The 24,280-nt window shown below is 40.1% G+C and overlaps 1 protein-coding gene across 3 annotated transcripts in view; it reads left to right on the top strand.

The window, feature by feature from the left end:
* The window catches only part of septin12 (septin 12), an 85,160-nt gene extending 68,420 nt beyond the window's left edge, over positions 1-16,740 (top strand). For all 3 annotated transcript variants that reach the window (XM_030058685.1, XM_030058687.1, XM_030058686.1), the window contains 7 exons: positions 5,004-5,085; positions 6,935-7,072; positions 7,941-8,058; positions 8,720-8,815; positions 9,561-9,657; positions 11,307-11,358; positions 13,719-16,740. In XM_030058685.1, coding sequence (XP_029914545.1) covers positions 5,004-5,085; positions 6,935-7,072; positions 7,941-8,058; positions 8,720-8,815; positions 9,561-9,657; positions 11,307-11,358; positions 13,719-13,884 — 749 coding nt within the window. In that variant the 3' untranslated portion in view covers positions 13,885-16,740. The remainder of the gene's footprint in view (positions 1-5,003; positions 5,086-6,934; positions 7,073-7,940; positions 8,059-8,719; positions 8,816-9,560; positions 9,658-11,306; positions 11,359-13,718) is intronic.
* Positions 16,741-24,280: the final 7,540 nt, after the last annotated feature.

The following is a 24,280-nucleotide window of genomic DNA, read 5'->3' as shown; positions in this document are numbered from 1 at the left end:
TTCTTTTTTTCTAACCTCATGTTAACCAGACCCAACACATACAGCCACAAATGCAACACGGAAAATGCTTAAAGACAGAGAGCACTATAGTTTAACTAAGAAACTGTGATGGAACAGAGAGGTAAACACATATTCTTGGCAGTGGGAGGATGGGCTGAGGTGCAGTAAGGAGTCTGTTGTACACACCAGCAGACTGGTATCACTGTCTGAGTCATTTGGCCCTCCCAAAAGTATATGCTGCAAGTAGTGCAGTGGCACTTAGTCACTCGACAGAAAATTCATTGAGTAAAATTTCCATCATCGGTTGCTAATTTTTCATTTATAAAATAAAAATCCGAAACATTAGCCTCACTAAGATCACTATAATACTACAACTTGCTAGCTTTTCTCCATTCATATCACTATAAAATCAATATGTTTTGGATCGTGGTTAGACTCAGCGCCTGTGTCCCCTAGCCGTCTTGTTATGAGCATCAGCGTTCTTTTTAATTGTATTCAATGGCTAAAATCAGCTTTTCTTGCAGGCTCTGTGTCATTTTTCACAAACTGACCACTCACAGTGTTTTTGGAAATAACCCTGTACACAAGAACACTAACACTTCTTCGCAATGTGAGAATTAACAAAGACGCTGAGGTGTGACTGCAGCGGTTTGTAAGATAGAAACCAACGAGCAAAACAAAAGACGTGTTTTTTTTTCCTGATATGGACATTATGGCCTCGCATGTTGGTCATATTACTGCAGTGCTTGAATTTTCCAGGGTATAGTTTGCATACAGCAGCGCTCATGTCTAACTCGTCTTTACCTTCGAAATGATTAAAGCCCAAGTGCATCCGGATTTTTGATTTCAAGTGTGGAGGTGCAGCAGGAATCTCTCCTTTTTTCTGTCACCCTTTAGTTCCTGATATGCTTGATTCCCACAATGCACCAGAGACCAGGGTGTGCATGTCTGTTTGAACAGGTCACACTGTCCTCTGTTGCATTTTAAGTGGCAAAACACCTTGAATGAAATAAATGTGACACATGAGTGATTCAAGGTTACCACAGTGTTTGGAAAAAAATATACACTGCAAAAACTCAAAATCTTACCAAGATTATTTGTCTTATTTCAAGTCAAAAATGTCTTATTTCTAGTCAAAATATCTCATTACACTTAAAATAAGACATGATCACCTCACTTAAAATAAGACATGATCACCTCAGAAGTAATTTGTTTTAAAATTTGCTTGTTTCATTGGCAAAATTTGTTTCTTGTTTCTAGCTAATTTTCACTTATTTCAAGTGAATTTTCACTTTTTCCACTGGCAAATTTTGCCAATGAAACAAACAAATTTTCACTTGTTTCAAGTGAATTTTCACTTGAAACAAGTTTTTGCAGTGTATGTTTTTGTATGTATGTTTTTGTAACTGAATCGATTTTCCTCCCAATCCCCCTTTAGAGCCCTGTAGATGAAGTTCTTGTGACATTTCATTACCTTACAATACGTTGTTCCACTTCAGCTGTTTTGAAAGTGTGTGTGTGGGAGTGTGTGGCTCATGTATGCATGCTCATGCTCCAAAGTGTGTTAGTGAACACAAATGTCTGTTGCTCCATTTTTCTAGTCTATCCAGTTACCTTCCCCACTTTTACAGGTGTACCTTTATGGGACCTGCAGAGAGTTTATTTTACGTTTACCATCACTTGCTTCTGGGAAAACTGACAGGACTGTACGCCCTCATCACCTCCGGCTCCAGGCTCTTGTCTCAGTAAAAATCCTTGTGGTGGAAACTTGCCCTGAAGCTTAAGATCTGGAAATAGATACTGTATCTATAGTTTGTGTTGTTAACTCTTGGACAGTTCCCAAAACCAGTTTCTTGTTTGAGGCGATTCTGACCTCACTCGCCATAAATTCAGTTGATTTGGGGAAGCAAAAGGCGGTTGCACAATTCTGTGTTCCTCCGGCTACTGTAAAGCTCACTGGAAAGCTAATAAAAACCAGAATTCACAGGCACTTTAAAACAACCTCACACAACCAGTTGTCACGTTTTACTGTTTACTCTACCTGCATGCGCACGTGTGTGTGTGTGTGTGTGTGTGTGTATGTGATACCCTCTTCCATTTTACTGGCACTGCACACTACACAGTACAATGGAACATGGAAGAAATGCTATATAAAAAAAATCTTCTTCAACTCCTGAGCAAATTCACTTGACTTCCTGCCAAAATATGTGGAAAAGGAGGTTGACGAGGTGATGAAAATGAGCAAAAAGTGAACCAAAATTTAGCAAGAAATTTGTAAATAAACAAATCCATTCTTTGAATGGATTTTGCACTACAGTGGTCCCTCGTTTATCGCGCGAGTTACGTTCTAAAAATAACCTTCAATAGGTGAAATCTGCAAAGTAGTCAGCTTTATTTTTTACAATTATTCTAGATGTTTTAAGGCTGTAAAAGCCCTCACTACACACTTTATACACTTTTCTCAGACAGGCATTAACGTTTTCTCACTTTTCTCTCTTGTTTAAACTCTCAAAGTTCAAACCTTCGTAGAAAAATAAGTCCAGTATTATAGAATGAACGCATTCTGTACTGTACAGGAGACAGGGCACGGAGGAGATAGATTGACAATGGTCTACAGTCCCTTAGCCAATCAGGACACAGAACACAATGCGCTGAAAAACAAACAAACAAACAAACAAACAAACAAACAAACAAAACCATGCAAAATTGCACTAAAAAAAATCCGCGAAACTGCGAGGCCGCGAAAGGTGAACCACGTTATAGAGAGGGACAACTGTATATGTGATGAATTGACTGAATTGAAGAACTGAAAAAAAAATCATGGTTAGATATGTATTTATTCCATGGTGAGGAGTACATGGTGGAGTAGAACAAAACACATCACATCACATCATGTTCACATCATCATGCAATACAGAAGTCAGTTACCTCAGTTACAGTTTTACAAGAATGAAGAATATTCCCATGTTCAGTTCAAGTCCAAGCGCTTAAAGGGATGGTGCCTCTCATTGTTACTGAATCCTGGATACTGGCTTGATGCTCCAAATGCTAACTGTTAGCCTTCTGCCATTGAAGTGGACTTCCCCCCAGCTAACACTCTGAAAAATAACCACCTTAATCCACTCAAAAAGGGTTTAACATCACTTTACAAGTGTTGCTCTGTGAAACTAAACTTACATACAGCTCTGCTCAAATTACATTCATAACTGTATTTTTCTGTCACCAATATCCAGAAAGATCTGGTGACTTAAAAAACTTAAAATAACCACCTTAATCCATGTAGGGGGTAAATGAAGTAATGTGAAATTTGCCAACCATGTCCATGGAGACTCAACAGTCCACAGGTTTTCATTCCAGCCACGAAACAGAACAGCTGATCTTACAGATGAGTTTGTGCTGGCTGGTCAGAGGTGTGCTTGTTAGTGGCATTTTGGAATGGCACATGGTTCAGAACCGCTGGTGTTAGATATCTAGAAAGTGTACTTGTCACATGTTATTTAGGGTTAGCAGCAACCTTAATGATCGGTTTCCCAAATGGCATGTTGACGCTCATGCTTCCGCTCAGAGGGGATTCCTGTGTGCTTACTCAACAATGGCAATGGCCTGAAATGATAGTCTTTAAACCTCTGCTAGGCTTTACTCTTAAACACCCTCACACACAGACACACACACACACACACACACACACACACATACATGTGTCGCCCCACACGAGTATACACATTAGCGCTGGCTCAGTCGAGGTAAAAGGTACAGTAAGTCTTCTTTACCACTTCAGTCTCACACATAAACCACTTATTAGGCTGACTATGCTGAGGAGGACAGTTGATTGACCACATTCATTTCCAACCTCTAACCCTGATCCTAATGTTAATCTCAAGCTTAAACCCAAATCCTATTCCTGGAAAAGTGAGGAGTGTCCTCGCTCTGAGGATCTAAACCTGGTCCTCTCAACGGTAGCAGAGCAGCATGCATGTTTCATTTCCTCACACACACACACACACACAGACACACAGACACACACACACAGTGCAAAAAAATTGCCACTGCATCTTCATTTTGCGTACACCACATTAATGATGGTAGTTCAAACGGATGTGGGTTGTTTAGGTGTTAGCAAACAACATCGCCCCTGCTTCACCTGTGACCTGCACCCAACTGCCATGACACACACACACACACCTAAACACAAACACCTGATTAAAAGATGAAAAACCTGATGAGTATTTTGTATCCACTATCTTGAATTTCTGTGTGTGGGTGTGTATTTCTTGTTCTTCGGGGAAAATCTTTATTTAAGTAGAAATTAGATAATAGGATTTCTAATAATAGTGATGATGATGATGATTATGATGATACATTTACTTAAAAAAAAAACTCTCATACATAAAATGCAGCTCAAAGTTCTTCACACAAAATATTAGAAATGCTTTTCAGTCAGATGGAGAAAAAGGTAATTGGTTGCCATATAACCCTTTACCTGCTGCTGAGGTAAATGACCTTAAACTGACAATGTTCTCAGTAGGGCAGAGGGTTTTTTTGAGGTTTTTTTGGTAGAGTGAACTTTGGCAGAGTGTTGGGTTGCATATTTACCTGGGTGTTATATGAGTCCACATGCTGAAATGTCCTTGTTAGTTGCTTCATGGTCCCCCGGGCTGCTGATCCATTCATTTTCATGGTGCAGCAAAATAACACTTTCTGTTCAGAAACTACATTCGAAATGGTATTTAACAGAAACCTGCAGATAGTTGCAACGCAGCGCTTGAAAAGTCACATTTGTGTGAAGAAAAAAAGTGAACACCGGCTCAACACTAACCTTAAAAGCATACAGCTGATAGTAGCCAAGCTGACCCACCACAGGCATCTCAGACACGGCAGATCCATGACCACAAAATGAAAATGCTGCTGGATGTACAGAGGTCAAAACAGAGGTCAAGATGCATAGTCACCTTCATGTATTTTACATATCTAATCCGTTGCGCTTTCTCTGACTCTGTCTGCAGTGATTGAAGAGAAGGGGGTGAAGATGAAGCTGACAGTGATCGACACTCCAGGGTTTGGAGACCAGATCAACAATGAGAACTGGTGAGTAGCAGGAGGATGGAGAGAAGGAGCGTATTATGGACACCTTTTATTCTTACTGTGGGGGTTATGCTTACTAGTTGCCAATAATTATTAGTTGGCTGGACTAGCAGATGGCCAAAGTTACCGCATCAGAACAAAAATTTGATTTGATTATCTTGTGGTTTCCCATAGTAATCTAACGTTTTTCCAACATCACTGATTATCACTTTTCTGTTATTTTCCTGACTTTTTTTTCCCTGACTGATGTTCAAGGTCTTGGTAAACTACAGAGAAGAGCGTGAGATTAGTAAAAAGTAGCTTTATTTGTTCAGCAGCTGCACCTATTTGGCAAATGCATAGGCCTAATAATGAGTTGCAGGCATGTGCAAGAGTAATTTGTTCTTTTTTCATCGTTATAAGCGGCCCACATAGTGAAATGATAGACTTTTTAAACAGTACTTTAATGTTACCAGAATGCAAGAAATGAAGTTGGTGAATTAGTGTTGCTATCTGCGAATTCACTCACTCTCTGAAACTCATGACCGCATGAAGCTCAGCATCGTACGGAGTGAAGCCCTGGGAATTCTGGTATTATCAAACTAATTGAATTGAATTATTGATGATGCTGAAATGATTTTGAGAGTCACCTCATATAGATGCAAGATGTATTAAGATGAAATCAGAATCACTTTTTATCTTCCGACGGGTCTTCAAGTAGTTTGACTTTGTTTTTCTTGGTTTTGATACATTTCAAGACATTTCCACAAAACAGGATTGGCACACTAGTTTAGGACAGAAAGCACAGGATCTCATATATAGTGCAGAGAAAACACAATGTATGACAGTAACATGACCATAAAATACTACAACTGAACATTCAAAGCTGGAGAACTGTTCAAGTGTAGCAGCATTGCCATAGTTGGTAACAGTAGTTTATGGGGTCAGCAGTCAGTGTCAGTATTGCAGTCGTGACACAGTACCGTAGCAACTTGATCATGAGCAGGTTGAAGAGAGGACTTACTGGAAAATGCTGAAAGACATGCAAGTACAATGAAGTCACAGGGTACAGTACAATTAAGTTGATAAATGTAGACAGTGGCAAACAATAAATGCCAGATGTCCAAAATCCATTGCAGTTTATTAATTGTCTAAAGAAGGTGTAACAGAGTCCACTAAAGTGAAAACTGAGCAGAAAAGTTGGTATGTCATTGCTGGTTAGGTGGCATTTTAAAAGAAACTTGTGCTTTGTTATGTGACAAGAGCAGAATTACTCCTGGATTAGCCAATGTGATGTGAGGATGAAACTGGACTCATTAAATGATTCAGTGCCTGTGAAAATCCATTTTCACAAAATCCTTTTCCATTTATTACAAACCTCTATCATATTCATGCATTTTTACAGAAAAATGAGGCAATGTGGGCGTCATCGCTATGGGTCTTTTTTACCCCACAATTTACAATTCACAGAAGACCTGATTAATTTCTCAGGCCATTCAGTCAAAAGTGGGCGCGGCCGTGGACATGGCATATCACAACAAGTTCCAGAACCTCCCAACCTCCCAATGGATTAGCATAACAACACAAAATTTTTATTTAATTTTTTTCAAGTTTTGTCCTGGGCTAATATGTTCCATGGAACATATCAACTTCTCAAACTGATTATGTCATGCCCACTTCTTCCCAGGCCACGCCCTCTTCAGCTGACAAGTTGGTTAACACTTCTGGTTGTGCTCTACTGACTTTCTATTATTGCTGATCAGTTCTGAGGGTGGGGATGCACTATTGGTGGGGGAGAGCACGTTTACAGGTTTACTACTGTACACAAGGGGCTAGCTGCGTAAACTAAAGTCTTTTCTCTTCTGCTTTCCAGCTGGGAGCCCATAGTGAAGTATGTCAATGAGCAGTATGAAAAATACCTGAAAGAGGAGCTGCATGTCAACCGGAAGAGGAGGATTCCAGACACCCGAGTCCACTGCTGCATCTACTTCCTTCCTGCCACCGGCCACTGGTCAGTACAGCTTCAGTCATGTGCCACACCTGATGCTTATGTATACTGCTGTGAGATAAGTAAGGGCACAGTAGGCTGCTTGTTCCTCGGTTGGTTTAAAATTGGATTAGATTGGAAAATGGGCGAGCTGTAGTGTCAGGCTGGGCTTGGGCTGGATAAGGCCGAACTTTGGCTGGAGGTTTATTATATTCATTTGCATTTTCCATATGCAACCCATTTGAAACTTTAATGGAATTTTTGACCACAAATTTTCTACCAAGAAACCACTGGATAAAGACAGAATTTTTATCCTCCTTTAGTGTATACAAAGCACATCACTATGAAAAGTAGGCAAAGAAACTCCAACCTTTTGCCAATAAGTTCACAATACATAATAAATATGCAGATTTCAAGGCCTCATTCAGCAGGGCTTAATGGGTCTCTTGGGTTTGTTTGATACGTTCATCATTCTTACTTTTGAAATGTCACCTTTGGAGCTAGAGGTAGCATTAGACCATGTGGAATGGCATAAAAAACATTTAGCGGTTCAGACAAACCACATTGTGTCAGTGTAAAAAAGTCCTGTACCTTCTTTCTAAGGAAATTAATGGCTCTTCTCTTGTTGTTTTCCTGTTGGAATCGGAAAGTAGATCCAGCAGGTAGCATCTGCAGGAAACGTCTGCATAGTAGCTTTGGGCCAGGAAGAAACAACCTGACAGTATTTTCACAAATCATTTCACAAGTAATTACATAAAAAATGGGTACTGGGACTCACTGTTTTTTATAATGGCATAATCTGCTTTCTGCACGTTTGTTTATGTGTCATAATGGTGCCACAGAGGGGCGATGCACCTCACAACTTGAGGGTAATGTCTCTGTGTGTTTTTAGGTTACGCCCCATTGACATTGAGTTCATGAAGAGGTTGGGGAAGATTGTGAGCATTGTACCAGTTATCGCCAAAGCTGATACACTCACCATTGAGGAGAGACTGGAGTTCAAGCAGAGGGTGAGAAAACACACACTCACACAAATGCCCAGGTTGAAATGTTTTTAATTTACTCTACAGAGTTGTGCAGTCAGATGTAAAGAACCTTCGAATTTCGTTGTCTTAACTTTATATCCAATAGAAAGTTTTTCTTCCATTTTGCTTGTTGGAGAAGCCAGCTGGTGTAGTTTAGTTTTAGGTCCAGACAGAGCATGAAGTGCTACACATAAAAACAAGTGATGAATATAATATCCAACATTTTCCAAGGATCTTAGCAGAATCTATTGATAATTGTACTATATGGTGGTTGTCAACCCAGCAGTGGAAACCAGACTGATCAAACTCAAAAAACACAAACTCTCCAATTTAGTCATGGAATGTCATGTAGTTTCCCATCAGGGCCATTGAGGGAAGGAACCAGAATCTGGGCTTTCAGTTTCATTCCAGCATGTCTTCTTTTTTTTCACTTGTTGCCCTTTCCAACTTATGTTGAATGCACAGTGTTAGAACAATTTTATATCTTGTTTGGAGAAATCTGCACCATAACTTGTGACGCGACATATGTCTGCACTACGTAACTGCATGGCTGACATGTTTCCTCACCACGCATGTCTTGACAGATAACCTTCAGTGTAAACTCATGTACTATCTGTTTGACCTTTGACCTCTGACCCTCTGACAGATAAGGCAGGACCTGGCGGCCAATGGGATTCGTGTCTACCCCCAGAAAGAGTATGATGAGGATGCAGAGGACCGCATCGTCAATGACAGGATCAGGGTAACTCTCCACTCCTGTCATTTAATCAGATGAACCAATGAGTTTAGCTAGTCTTTCATTCTATCGTAAAGAGGTTTAACTGATGTTTACATGTTAGGTATTTAGCTCGTACGCTTACTCAGGGCTAGTGACACCTATAGTTTCTATGGCATTGCTTGGAAACACAATGGAAGAGTTACCTTGTTTCACTTAGGTTCACACTTCCCCAAGCTAACCAAGTCTTGTCAACAAAAGTCACTTGAACTCACAATTAACTTGGTTATTTGGTAGAGTTTTGGTAACCTGTCATCCCACCAGATTAGAGATTTCAGCAGTAGAGGGTGTCAAAACAAATCTGATTCCAGTCTGTGAAAGTTTAGCCCAGCATGATAGACTACTTTCTCTAGTGTTGATATTAGTGAAGTAAAGAAATAACTGAATATATCCTAGAGTTTCAAAGCATGAGGAACCTTTTGCCATCAGATGTCCCATAAGCCCATAAACCCTCGTATTTTGGGGTTGTTCTCTATCGCTGGTTTAGGCTACATTCTCCTATTGAAGAGCACTGCACCTCTATAAGAGGACTGCATTCATTTGGTACCAATGTTTGAATGCTGCAAACATGGGCTACTTGGTGTGAATGACGATTTTTGTTTGTGTTAATAATCATTTGGTTAGCAGCTGTTGCCCTGATAGACATCACATTTCATAATAAATAAAGCAGTCTTCAAATGTGTCTGACAATGGGATATTCTACACCACCCAGGAAAGCATTCCCTTTGCGGTGGTGGGAACTGACAAGGAGCACCAAGTGAATGGGAATAAGGTGCTTGGCCGCAAAACAAAGTGGGGAATCATTGAAGGTAAGGCCTTGGCTTTTGTTCTTTGCAGTTTTGCCTTTGGTAGATAACTGAAAGGAATGACCAGGAGTGAGAAGGGGGCAACACAACTTCGGGGTCAGTTTCAAACCCGGATGCTAGTTAGTATGTGCCTTTGACCACTCAGCCACAAGGACATCCTGTGTTGGGTTAACATGGTCATTGTGCCCTCATTTACACATGATTTTTAAAAGTCATCTACAATTTGAAAGACACACAGTCCGATCAGAAAACTCACCATAAAGCCTGGATTTACTTTTATCTTTTCCATAGAGGGGTTCGTTTTCAACAATTCTTTATCAGTTATCTTCATATGATGGACGATTACAAGAGCAACCATCCAGTTTCTCCAAGACAGCCCTGTCACTCCACACTACCTTATAATGTCATTTTTTGTTGGCTACAGCAATGGGAATCATTTATTTTTTGTATACTGTCCAAGCAGACCAGGAGAAAAGAGAGACCACAGCAATGCCATTGATACCCACAGTAATGTCATTTCTAGCCACGGTGTTAATGGCGTTTGTGGCTGCACTGCTGATTACATTTGATTTACATTACATTACATTTCTGCTTCAGAAAATCATGTTTCTAGTTGCGGTGAAGATGGTTCTAGTCATTGTAGACATTGCTAGTCACAATGTCTCTAGTTGTTTCTAGCAACATTTAAGACATTTCTAGATGATGGCTTGTCTACCTGGGTTGAGGACATTTCTGCATATGGCAATAATCCTCCTAACTGCAGCAACAGCATTTTTGCCTACAACAGCAGTGATAATGTTTCTACCGTCAGCAATGAGGGTTGCACCCCATAGGGTATACTTTCTCACAAACGCGATTCCCTCCATTTCAATCATATTGCATCCCTATCTAGGTATAAAATATCCAAAAACACGGTGCAGTTTAATACCAGGTGTAAATGGGGCCGTAGTGATTATGGGGTTGTATTACTGAAACTTCTTAAATCCTAATTTAAAACAGGAAGAGTAGAAGGATTTTTCCTCATTTCGTATTACAGTCGCAAATCCTGACTTTAGGAAAACTCTCTTATCTTAATTCATCCTCTCTGATCTCAGGATATCCTAAATACTCCATAATCAGCAAACTTTTTTTTGTTTGTTTGTTTGTTTTTGTGAGCTAGCAACTGCCACTTATCTCATCTTGCTGAAATTTCTGATCCACTATTGATTTCAGTGTTAACCAGGAAGTGGTCTTATCAGGCCTCTAAAATGGGGTTTTTAAGACTGATAACAATACTAATTTTCAACTGAAACTCTCCTTTAGGCAATACATTATACAGATATTCAATATCTTTAAATGTGACCATGGGAAACAAAATAATAATCACATATTCTGCACTGAAACCCAGACTAATCATATTCTTTCAAGGTTTGCAGCTCTTTAAAGCAGCCACACCCAAAACACCTGTTTAATAATATAGGAAACTGTGGGCTACATTATTCTCATTAGAATCAAGAATTCATTTAAAGTGTCTGATGTATCAGGAAACGGATCAGTTCAACCAAAATTCCTGGTTTTGGGTGGTTGTTGTTGTTGTTTTTGCACACTCAGTGTATATCATTGATTGCTGGCGAAAGCAAACTGTAACACAACCCTATCATCTCTTTCCACAGTCGAAAATGCAGCACACTGTGAGTTTGCCAACCTGAGAGATCTCCTCATCAGGTGAGTTAGGTTGTGTGTGTGTGTGTGTGTGTGTGTGTGTGTGTGTGTGTGTGTGTGTGTGTGTGTGTTTCAGTATGTGTGGAAGGTAGCTGTAGTATTAGTAGACTTGGTACATGACAAGGGAAATGGGATCATGAGTAATTTGTTAAGGCCATAAAAGTCACAGAGGTGCAATCTCTCTCTCTCTCTCTCTCTTTCTCTCTCTCTTTCTCTCTCTCTCTCTCTCTCTCTCTCTCTCTCTCTCTGGGTCTGAGAAGGCTCTGAGGTGCTTATTATGGTGCTCCCAGGCACCTCGTCGGTCAGCCAGGTCACACCCTCTTTAAGAGTGACTTGAGGCCAAAGTTCAGATGTCAGCCACATATGCATCAGCTTCAAGGCTGGACAAGAGCTGTTGTTTTGTAACAAGCTTAAACAAGGAAGTGCAGCTGCGGGGGAGGCAGCATCACTTAAAGTAATAGCTCAGGTTCTTACCGTGCAGTGGTATTTGTTACTCCATATGAATGTATAGATCATCCAAGTTTGACCCTTTAACTCAGGGGGGTCAAACTGGTGCCATGGAGGGCCAACAGGCTGCAGGTTTTCATTCCAACCGAAAACTCCACCAGGTGATTTCACTGATCAGTCCCTTCTCTCTGCCTGAAGGTGAAGTGATCAGTGAAACCACCTGGTGGAGTTTTAGGTTGGAATGAAAACCTGCAGCTTCTTGGCCCTCAGTGGCACATGGTTTGACACATGTGCTTTAACTTCCCTGAGCCCTTCATCAGGACTGTTGTTTTCCACAAGGAATGAACTGGATCTGGCCCACCTAACAAGACTGTTTCGAGCAGCGACCCAAAGCTGAAAAACTATTTTGAAGGATGCACAGCAACACGTTTGTTTGGGAGTCATTATTATCGACACTCTCTTCTTGCTTGGAACTGGTGGAAGTACTTTGTTTCTGCATCACTGTGCAACAGCTCCCCTCAGTGCTGTGTGTTTGTTAACACACCTGGTAGGTGAGACCTTTGTGTAGTGATACAGACACAAAGTAGTGAATCTCAAACATATGTTTGCTGTTGTACATCCCTCAAAATAATTATTCAGCTTTGGGTCACCGCTGGAAAACATGTTGTTTGTTGGGCCAGATTCACCTCAGTCATTTTGGAGAAGAGCAGTCCTGTGAAGTGCTTGTTCTCACGATGGGGAGGGAGCTGATGGGTCAAGTATAGAGGATCTGTTATACTCATATGGAGTAACAAATATTACTATATGTGTAAGAACCCAAACTATCACATTAACTCTGATTGGTCTTAGGGATGAGGCCAAACTGCACCATTAGGATGACCATCTTGACTTTTTGAATATTGAATGTATTTATGTTCTAGTTATAGCAGGTTTTAGTAGACTAATGGTTAGAGAAGCTGGCTTGACATCAGCAGCTCACTGGTTCAAAACCAAGGGCCAGCTTGGAAAATGTGGGTGGAAAAAAATAAGTTTTGTTTGTTTTTGCTTTTAACTGCTAAACATTTTGTGTTGATGATGTATCTCTGTATGATCGGTGTTTTTAACCTGAACCTGATGTTAGGACTGATGAAATATCAGCTAAATTTTGTTGGATAGTTTTTGTCACATCCTGAATTTCAAGCAGAAGGGAATTCCTTGCTCCTGACAGCAACATGCACTTCTCTTCTGTCTGTGCCATAAATAGATGAAACATTAATGATCCCTGTGGGGGAACTGAGTAATAGGCATGCACAAAAAAACTCACTGGAACAGTGAATGTAAACAGAGGCAGCTATGCTGGATGTGGTGGGGATTCCCTATTTTCCAGGCATCTTGCCTGTGGGCGGTGCCTCCCGTCTCGCGTCACCCTGAGCCTGTTTGCATGCTCCGTGTCTGCTGTGTTCTTAAACTGACCAGCAGGCTCCAATTCATGAGGTCCTAGTTATGATTTTTGACTGTTATATACCTATCACCACAAAATAATTATTCTACTAAATAATTATTCTCTAAAGTGGCACATTTTTTGATTTAAGTACCATTTTTCAACACAAATAGTCAACCGTGTGTATGTGGTTATACTTTGAACTGAGTGTAGTGCAAATATGTGCCTTGTTTTTACAAGTTGAAAGAATGCCACACCAAACTTCACTGACTTTGAAACCCAGTTGCCATTGCATTTCACCCTCTGAACAAAATTTATTCACTTGTTTGTTTGTTTGCTTGCTTGTAATTTTCGTGTAATTTTTTTCAGTTAGTTTGTGGTCAGTTTTTTTCATGTCAACACATGGAGGATTGTTACTCGTCACATGTGGATGCATCTGCCCGTGTAATTGTAACACAGGAGTTGTTAATCCTTCTGTTCCGTGTTCTTTGCAAAGGTCTCACCTGCAGGACCTGAAAGACGTGACCCACAACATCCACTATGAGACTTACCGCGTACGACGGCTCAACGAGAGCAACATGAACTTCAGTGAACTGGAACTTTCCATCCGGCCGCTGGAGAACGGAAACGGCGACAAGAGCGAATCAGAGAGCCACCTCTGATCCCTGCGGCAGCCTCCCTGCTTCCTGGATCTGCAAGTGGAAAGCCGACGCTCACTTGAGAGGGCAAAGAAACCTGTCCCACCCCCCCACCCCCCATCAAAACACAGTGGAGAGATGATTTTTTTTTTTCCTTTTTGGGACCAACTAGTGGATTGTTTTTAAATGAGAAATTCTATTGAGTTTTTACGCAAGACATTATAAGAAATGCATTTAAGCATCAAATATGGATATATTTTTGAGAATGAGCTCGTATGTATTTTCTGGAAGGATGGCGACATATACAGGGCTGGGGCATAAAATGGCATAGTGAGTGAGTGAGTAATGGTAAGGCTGGGTGTCCCAACAGTGTCTAAGCGCTATGGTCATTCTCTAAGAGGTCAAGCACGACCAGATATGATCCCACTGCTGAAACACTTATGAGAAACCCAAACCTAGGTCTATAGTAAGACATACCAGAGAAACCCAGAGCTGCATGTCGGAGGAAACCCTCTGTTTCTGAATTTATTGGACACTGAGGCGACTGTGTGACCAGGGAGAAACCAAAATGGTCACAGCGAGCAAAGCAGGCAAATTGCCTCTTTTCCCATTTTAAGTAAACTCCCTCCATACAGAATAAGTAAACCTGCTTCTTTACCAAGCGCTGTTAGTTTCAACTATATACGTCTCTAAAAGGACTCAATGAGCTTTTGATTTTCCAATTGCAACCTGCACCGTGGTGTGGCGAGACGCACATGCGCTACCGTGCAGGTTCGGTTGAAGCTGAATGCTTTGTATCAAAAGATGGCTGCCTTTTTCATCATGTATTGTTACTGTTTTCTAATGTAGAGTTTCATAATCAGTGTTTCAAAGAGATAATGACCCTCCTTGTCACACATGTTGACCTGAGTCATAGACCTTGTATTACTGACCACATGTCGGCTATATGAACTATAATGTAATGGCCAAATAGTAGGATTCAGAGGACCTGCTTTTTTTGTACCTTTCACTGAGTCTCAACCTCTTTTTAGTTTTTCCTTCATTAATGACTCTTCAAAAACACATTTGACATAGACACACACACATTATTGTTGATATTACCACCTCTGTTATTATTTCATCATTCATATTTTAAAAGCAAAGCCACAGAAATACTGTCAACTTCCATGAAGTCCAATCAGGTCAGTATACTGTGCATTCATAAGTCTTGTGCTGGATTATATATCAAAGTTTCATGTTTCCTCTGGCTTTCCTGCCTGCCATCATTAGTTAACAGACACACCGCCATCTAGAGGACAGGAGAAGTATTAACTGATGGATTACATGACAGGCCTCTGTTCATTTCCCAGTGCTTCCACCAGATACCTTGACATTTTGAGTTTTAGTCATTCAATCATGTCTCTTCATCCAGTATTTGCTGCAAGGTAATAGTTAATATGTTTGTCATTCAGCTACTCTAAAAGCATTATTAAGCTTTTCCCAGGGAAACAGTCAGGGATTTGAGTTTGTGACTTAACAATCACAAACGTACTTCTTTAAGCTCTGTGAAAAGTGTTGGCATTTTGCATAAAAAGTAATGGGCACCACAATATTTTGAATTTGCAGGTTGCTAGTTAAGTGATATCATAAGAGAAAGAGGACAGAGATGCCCAATTCATCCATGTGTCACCAGTAGATTGCTGCCACAGGTGCTCCATGCAAACACTTTCAGCAAAATTGACCTTGAGTAGTGTTGGGTTGTATTGCTGCCTGGATGTTATGTGAGTCCACATGGTGCTGAAATATCATCATTAGTTGCTCTGTGCTCCTCTGGGCTGCTTGTGTAGAATACTGTATTTCTATCTCTCCGTTTACTTCCATAATGCAGCAAAACACCTCCCAAAATAACACTTTTAGGACTTAAACAAAAACATGAACCAAGTGGATTATGCCAACATAATGTCCTGGTGCCCTTTTTGCCCTCATGTAGTTGCCGGTCATTTCTAGGTCATTTCTTACTGGCATAAAGCTAAAAATGCAAGTTTCCTGAAGATGCTACGTGCCTGATCTACTTTCCAGTTCAAATGGCAAAATAATAAGAAAAGAGCTGTTTCTTTTCCTCGACAAATGAATACAAGGACTTGTTATCTTTTTATATTGGCATAATCTGATTTGTTTGCATTGTTAAATGTGCTAACAGTGTAATTCTGGCAGCTGTTTTGTTGTTTTAATGTGGAAGTGAATGGAGAAATAGCAATACGGGGAGCACAAAGCAACTAATGAAGATATTCCACCACCATGTGGATTCATATAACACCCACGTTCAATTTTGCTTTATAAAGCATACACAGTGTTCAGTGATAGTATGCTTTATGCTAATACCTTTGCATACACTATGTTTATCGAAATGTAAACATGCTCGCGTACACTGTGTTCAGTAATAGTGGGTCTTTTCCTATTTTCCTTCATAGTCTCCTGCTTTCTGAATAGAGAGCAGAAAATGCCTCTTGTGAGTAGACCATCCAACCTCCTTGTTTTGCACAAGAATGAGACTGCCATCCAGTGACAAAAAAGACCAACACTCAAAATGTCAAAGTTTTCATTTGAGGCAAACTACCGTCCAGCATACTCTCCACAAGAGAAAAAAAAACATTTCAGTTTGATCTTGATCAAAACCCGTCAAACCATCTTACCTGGATGAAGAAAGTGAAATCTTCCCAGCACTGCTGTGTCTGCTAAACATTAATACCTGTTTCAACCCCTCCTCTACCCCCACACCCTGTGTTTTATACTCAACATGTACTAACGGCTCTGACATGATTCTTGTCCTTGCTTTTTTATATAGTATTAATGATATACATGTTAACACTGTTGATTTACAATTAAATGATTGTCACTTTATCACTGTCTAGTGTGAAGTCATTTTTAGTCAGGCGAAAACACCAGGTCTGATCTCAGTAAGCAATGCAATGAGAATAGACAGACAGCTGCCTATAAAACACTTGCACAGTGCAGATCCTTTTTTATACTTTTTTTTGTGTGATTGAATAAGACTAAAGGGAATGAAACAAATGTGAAAGGATTAAAATTCACAACAGAATACTCAGAGAATAACATATTTGATCAAAATTCACGTCCAAAACTGTATGAACAAAATAGTAGAAACACTCTTTCCATTGACTACTTTACCATTGAAAGTTTCCCCTTGAGAATTCCTTTATTCATGACAAGGACATGGATAGATTGAAGGATGGATGATATCTGGTGATTAAAAACACGCCCTCTGGAGGTCTCAAGCACTTGGTAACAGTGGCTGTGAGCAGCTGATTGTGTTCCTCACCGCAGAGATGGAAGCAGATTGCTTGGGTTTGCTGTCATTTTCATCACTGAGCACATGTGCACATGCTGGAGCACAAGGGCTAAGGGGTAAGCTTAAGTGAAATAAAATCAAGTTTTTCAAAATGGGTGAACTATCCCTTTATTTATAATGTAAAGACATCAGGTTTGCCCACTAGTTAACATATCCCACATTAACATTAACTCAGGTTATTTTAAGATTAGCCTGCCTGCTAGTTAGTTAACTAACAGTTTGCTCTGGTTAACTGAGCTGACCCTTCTGAAACTTTTGGAGCACAGCTAATGGGACAGAGCAGGATCATGGCCAGATGAAAATAAAAACTGGAGTTCTGAGACTGGCCACACAATTCTGCAAAAGGAGTTAGAATTCTGACTTTAATCTGTAACTTAACTCTGATTTGATCTCAGAATTGTGAGGTTAACCTCAGAACTCTCTTTTTTTTTTTATTTCACGTGGCCCTGATCCTCTCTGATATGAAGGGTAGAGAAAGGCTAAAGGTAAGGAAGGTAATGGGGTACAGAAATACACATTTAGAAACAAATCTACCACACCAAATTCCTCACTTCTGCATATTATACCACAACAGCCTTCTTGTAGAGTCTCCTTTCTGGCCTGGTTGTTATACAGTGCATTCAGAAAGTTTTTCTCTCATTAATCTACACTCAGTACCCCATAATGACAAAGTGAAAATAGAATTGCAGATTTTTTTGTAAATTTGTTAAAAAGAAAAAACTGAAACATCACATTGACATAAGTATTCAGACCCTGTACTCTGTAGTTAGTTGAAGCACTTTTAGCAGCAATTACTGCCTCAAGTCTTTTTGGGTATGACGCAACAAGCTTTGCACACCTGGATTGAGGGATTTTCTGCCATTCTTATTTGGAAATCCTCTCAAGCTCGGTCAGGTTGGATGGGGACTGTCAGTGGGCAGCCATTTTCAGGTCTCTGCAGAGATGTTGGACAGGGTTCAAGTCAAGGCTCTGGCTGGGCCACTCTAGGACATTCACAGAGTTGTCCCTAAGCCACTCCTGTGTTGTCTTGGCTGTGTGCTTAGGGTCACTGTCATGTTGGAAGGTGAACCTTCAGCCCAGTCTGAGGTCCTGAGCGCTGTGGAACAGGTTTTCACTGAGGATATCTCTGTACTTTGCTCCATTCAGCTTTCTCTCAACCCTGACCAGTCTTCCAGTCCCTGCTGCTGAAAAACAGCCCCGCAGCCTGATGCTGCCACCACCATGCTTCACTGTGGGGATGGTATTCGGCAGGTGATGAGCGGTGCCTGGTTTCCTCCAGACATAACATTTGGAATTAAAGCTAAACAGTTCAATCCTGGTTTCCTCAGACCAGAGAATCTTGTTTCTCACAGTCTGAGAGTCCTTCAGGTGCTTTTTTACAAACTCCAAGCAGGCTTTCATGTGTTTTGTACTGAGGAGAGGCTTCCATCTAGCCACTCTGCCATAAAACCCAGATCAGTGAAGGGCCACAGTGACAGTTGTCCTTCTGGAGCTTTGTCCCATCTCCACACAGGATCTCTGGAGCTCAGTCAGAGTGACCATCAGGTTCTTGGTAACATTTCTTACTAAGGCCCTTCTCCCATGATTGCTCAGTTTGGCTGGGCGAGCAGCTCTTGGAAGAGTCCTGGTTGTGCCAAACTTCTTCCATTTGAGAATTATGGAGGCCACTGTGCTCTTGGGAACCTTCAGTGCAGCAGAATTTCTCCCCAGATCTGTGCCTTGCAACAGTCCTGTCTCTGAGCTCTGCAGGCAGTTCCTTTGACCTCATGGCTTGTTTTTTGATCTGATATGCATTGTCAGCTGTGAGGCATTCTATAGAGAGGTGTGTGCCTTTCTAAATCATGTCCAATCAAATAAATTTACCACAGGTGGACTCTAATCAAGGTGTGGAAACATCTCAGCAACCATCAAGAGAAATGGGAGGCACCTGAGCTAAATTTCAAGTGTTGCTGCAAAGGGTCTAAATACTTGCGTCAATTTGATATTTCAGTTTTTCCTTTTTTTTCTTTAAAAAAAATCCTTTTTAAAAAATTTCTAAAATTCTGTTTTCACTTTGTCATTATAGGGTACTGAGTGTAGATTAATGAAAGAAAAAATGAATTTAAACGATTGTAGCACCAGGATGCAACATAACAAAAGTGAAAAAAACTGAAGGGGTTCTGAATACTGAATGCTCTGTATATTTAGACACCAAAAGAGATTAATGAAGGAGCAACACCTGTTTGAGTGACATGAAAATATTGTTTCTAATCAGTATTGGGAGGGAGTTCCTTTAATTTTCTACCAGAAATTGTAAACTTGCCTTTCTCGTTGCAGAGAGGAAAGAGGACAATTAGGTGGCGTTGATTTTGTGCAACTTTTACTAAAACAGACCGGAACCAAACCATCTGACAAACAGTGCTTTTCTACCAAGGCACTGTAGCCATAAGTTGAACCAAGTCATTTTTTTCTTGTCAAAGAAAATAAACCATACGATCACCACTGGATTCTTATTCACAAAAAACAATGTTATGAGTATAATACAAACAAAATGTATTACTCCCATTCAAAAAAAAGTTTGTAATTATGTAACTCCAAGGTGTAACACTACGAATCCATTACAGCTTGTATTTATTAAGGTCAGCTCCATGCTTGACAAAAAATATGAATACAGTGAAAATCTGTGAAACGTACTAGTTCAAATTCTATTTGGAATGGGGTTAGGCTTTTGTTTAAATAACTTTGTCCTGATTTAAATCAAAAAACAAAAAAAACAAAACAAAAAAAAAAAAAAAAATCACCCTTGGATTCCTCTTCAATGGATTATTTTGACAACAGCCAGAGAAAGGGTCCTCCATGCTTGTATGTGAACACAGCAATTGAGAAAGAGCAGGGAGAGTCGTGCCCTGTTGTTCCAGTTACGAAAAAATCCATCACATGCCACTGACCACAGATCCTCAAAGATGATAGCTGTGCACTGAGGCTACTATCTGTGTAAAAATTCACCTTCTTGCCTCTTCTACAACGGATTTCTCCCCATGTGACTGTTGAACATCAGTGCAGAATGGCGGCTCCAGAAAGAAGCTCTTGCTCTTTGATATTGAGGGTCTGACACTAAAACCTGATTGTAACTTTGATGTTTTATATTGCTGAACCACTTGCTGAACCAACCACAACTCCAGTATAGCTTCTGAAAATATGTCTGCATGACATGACACAGCCATTGTTGTCAGACAAGAATAAGAAAAATATGCCACCAACCAACCAAATGGACCCAGAATCCAAGGTCCATACTCAAAAATAAAGGTGCCAACTGGAAACAAATATGTGATGTCATAGTAGAACCTTTTCTGGCTCCACAAAGGACCTCTCAGACCATGGTTCTTAAAGAACCATTTCTATAAATGGTTCAAAGATGCCTTACAGAACCATAAAAACAGTCCTTTGAGGAACCAGCAATGGCTCTTCAAAGAAGAGAGAAAGGGGTCATGGAAACAGCAGTTAACTCTAAATTTCTTCAAGGGAAGATAACGTTGCCAACTGGAACTGAAATTAGTTCTTCATAGTGGTCCCATAGGAAAACCACATCTGATTCCACAAAGAACACACAAATACCACAAAGAACAATCAAAGAACGATTTATTTCAACAATTTGTTTGGAAGGTTCTTCAAAGAATCCCCAAAGGTTCTTCAAAGACCCATCATAAAAGTTCTTTGATGTGGTGCTTAAATGGTTCTTCAAAGAACTTTAAATCTTTTGGAAAATAATTTCTGGTGGAGCCAGTTGGTTCAAAATAGAATCCTTTTCAAATGGTAGCTCAAATGAGGAGCCATTCACAAAATAAAGTGTTGACAAACACCTTCAAAGGTATATGATAACAGTGTTTTAGGGTGCATTTTTCTTTGAAGAACAAACAAATTGTTGGACGCCTCACTATCGATCCTTTATAGATCCAAAGACTGCACCAAGAAATATAAATTTGTGTCAGCTGCACCTTGGTTAGTTTCTTGATTGTTTGGTTTCTTCTATTTATAACATTTTACAGTTCCAACAATAATATACTCAAGCATGTGTTGATTTAACAAAATTGTCCAACTCTTTGTGATGTACAACCACTCTTATAGATGAACATGCCAGGTATACGTGGCATGTTCATCTTTGTGGTATTTGTGTGTTCTTTGTGGAATGTACTTTTCATGAGTTGACTATGTTTTTGATAGCCTGTCTGTAGTGTGAAAGAGAAAGAGCAAATGTCTTCCAAGCAGTTTCAACCTGACCCAAAAGATGTGTGAAGTTTGCCAAGCAGAGTGAGAGGGAGATTTCAAGAAACTCTTAGCGTTTGGCCTTCAACACTAGATGAAATGTGAACTGTATATATGGCTGTACATAAAATATCCAATTCAGAGAAAAGAACTAAAGAGTTAATGGATCCCGCAACCCTAGTGAGGATAAGCGGTTTAGAAGATGAATGAATGAATGAGTTAATGGATGTGAACTCTAAGATATCAAGGGTACACAGAAGAGATTTTCTGATGTGAGCCTGATATATATACAGCACTTTGTTATTAAGGAGGACACAGTCCTTAGGTGGGCCAAAAATCAGTGACAAATGTGTTGATAATGCACTGTCCATGCAGTAACAGCAGACACACACCCATACACATCATTTACATCACACTTTGATCATCCTAAGTCTTACTGACAAATGTAAAATTACCACATAGACTTCTCTTGAATCATTTCATATTATATCTGGTGTGCTCAGTAGGTCTGCCTCATCATGATCCCTTTCTTGCACACTGTAACGCAAATGCAACCCAAGTCATGACCTGAGCATGTCCAAGATACATATATCAGATTCATATATTCATATAAGAATGTAAAGTATCTAATAATGGCTAAGTTAATCTTTCAGTCCTCCTTGTCCTGCATCTTGAACTGTCTTTGGCCAATACTTCAGCGGTGTTAAGATCTGCTGACTGAGGAGGCCATGAAAATAGTTTGACTTCCTCCTGCTGTTAATGAAGGCAGCAGACTGAATAGAGACATTCTCAGACTAGAATAAGGGAACATTGTGATGGAAGAGGATGCTCCTGGTCCTGTAAAATGTCATCAGATTCCCTGGATGTACCAGTAGATGGCACTATACTATTACACATCCACCACCAATGTTTCTCAGTTTGTAACAGACATGGTCGGTTGAAGACTTCCTTGGTCTTCCTCCAAACTTAAAGGACTTTCCTTCATTGCTCAGAACTCCGTGTGTTGTGCTCCTCACTCCAGGTCTTTGCATCTTTTGATAGCAGTGCTTTCTGAATGCACAACTGCCAGAGATACCAGTGAAGTGGTTCAATTCCCTGGTCTGTAGTTTTGTGTTAGCAGCTATCCTGCAAGGTGTCCCTCTGTCCCTGTCCCTGTTTGGACTTGCAGCCTCAGTTTTTCTATGCTGATGCAGTTTGTGTGTCAGTGCCTCAGCAATTATGTCATCAATCATTTATCCCCCTTGTAGTTCTGTTAGTTGCTTCATGCCACTTACAAAACCTATTGATAAAAAATGACTGTAGATGATTGTCAGAGTTCTTTTAAAACTGGTAATTGAACTAATGAATTGTAATTTAGTAGCTACCAAGAAAAGAGATCCATTGTGTAAAAATGGACAATTATTTCACTTCCCCCCCAGCTGTTCTGTAGGACAGTAGTGGTGCTATCTTCCTCTCATTGTTACTGATAGATACTGGCTGGATGCTCCAAATGCTAACTGTTAGCCTTCTGCCATTGATTAGCTAACATACTTAAAAATAACCGCCTTAAGCCAGTCATTTTGTTTAAATAAACAAAGTTTAAGTTTGATGATGTGTAGCACAGTTGTTACAGCCTGAAATCAGTGGCACAACTGTTTTCTTGTGCAGTCTCAGCTCTCTGTGCTGGTCCTCAGTTACTACGGTGGCTGGCAGGAGCCTGAAAGGTTCATGAAATGTGTGATGGAGGCAAGCAGAGTTTCCAGCAATCTTGTAGCACTCTGGAGAAAGTCATTATTTTTGTCCTCCGACATGCATACGTGCTCAAATAAACTATAGCAAACTTAAGCAATCTGCTTGTGTCTCTGTGGTGGCTGCTGCCCCTCTGGTGAGGAGTGATACAGGAAGTGCAGAAGTTACCGGATCTTTATGGATGTTAGGAGAGACACAGTTTTAAACAATAATCTGAGCAAAATTATCATCCGTGTGTACGCAATCGTTGTATGTGCACTTTAGTTTCAGAAAGCAACACGTTAAACCTTCTTTGACTTAAGACGGTTATTTTTCAGAGTGTTAGCTGGGGGGAAGTCCACCTCAATGGCAGGAGGCTAACAGTTAGCATTTACAGCATCCAACCAGTATCCAGCACTCAGTAACAATGAGAGGAAGATAGCCCTTCCACTGTCCTATTTAACAGTCAGGGGGGAAGGGAAATAATTATCAAATTTTTGAAAATGGATGAACCATTCCTTTAAAGTACCGCATAATTTGGTGTTTCTATTATTTTGTCCATCGCTTGTATTTTACAGAGTTCAATTTCATTTCACAAACGTCACAACTTGAAGCCACAGTGAGAGAGCATTCTGACAGCATTGTGCTTCATTAGTTTGACATATTTACGAAGATATTTGGGCAGAACATAACATGACCGGGCATCATTAACAAGTGCAAACAACTGGGATGTCAGTTAGGGAAAGAAATTTGCTCAAAGGTCGGAGGGACAGAATTGATCAAAAATACAATGAAGTCACCATTAGAGATTCTGCTTTCCATAAGGCAAAAGTAACTGGAATTTCATGTGTTTTTGTTATCGTCATTGTTTATTTCATTTTGTTTTTGGTATTTATTGTTAAATAAGACATAGAAAATTAGCTGACAAAGAGAAAAGGCATTTATCATTTCTCTGTGACTTTTAACTCCTGCACCTGCATATATATATATCCTTCTTCCTGACAAGTGACCTTGTCATTTGAAATGCTGACATACATCTTGTCTTAAATCAATGAACAGTCTATCATTTACAGCCAGCCTCATCCCTTTGCAGCTGCAGTTTCAGATGGCAAATCCACTGCA

Source organism: Myripristis murdjan, chromosome 8, assembly GCF_902150065.1.
Source record: "Myripristis murdjan chromosome 8, fMyrMur1.1, whole genome shotgun sequence".
NCBI classification, from domain to species: domain Eukaryota; kingdom Metazoa; phylum Chordata; class Actinopteri; order Holocentriformes; family Holocentridae; genus Myripristis; species Myripristis murdjan.
Note: the sequence above shows the minus strand (reverse complement) of the source record. Positions and strands in the feature narration are given on the sequence as shown.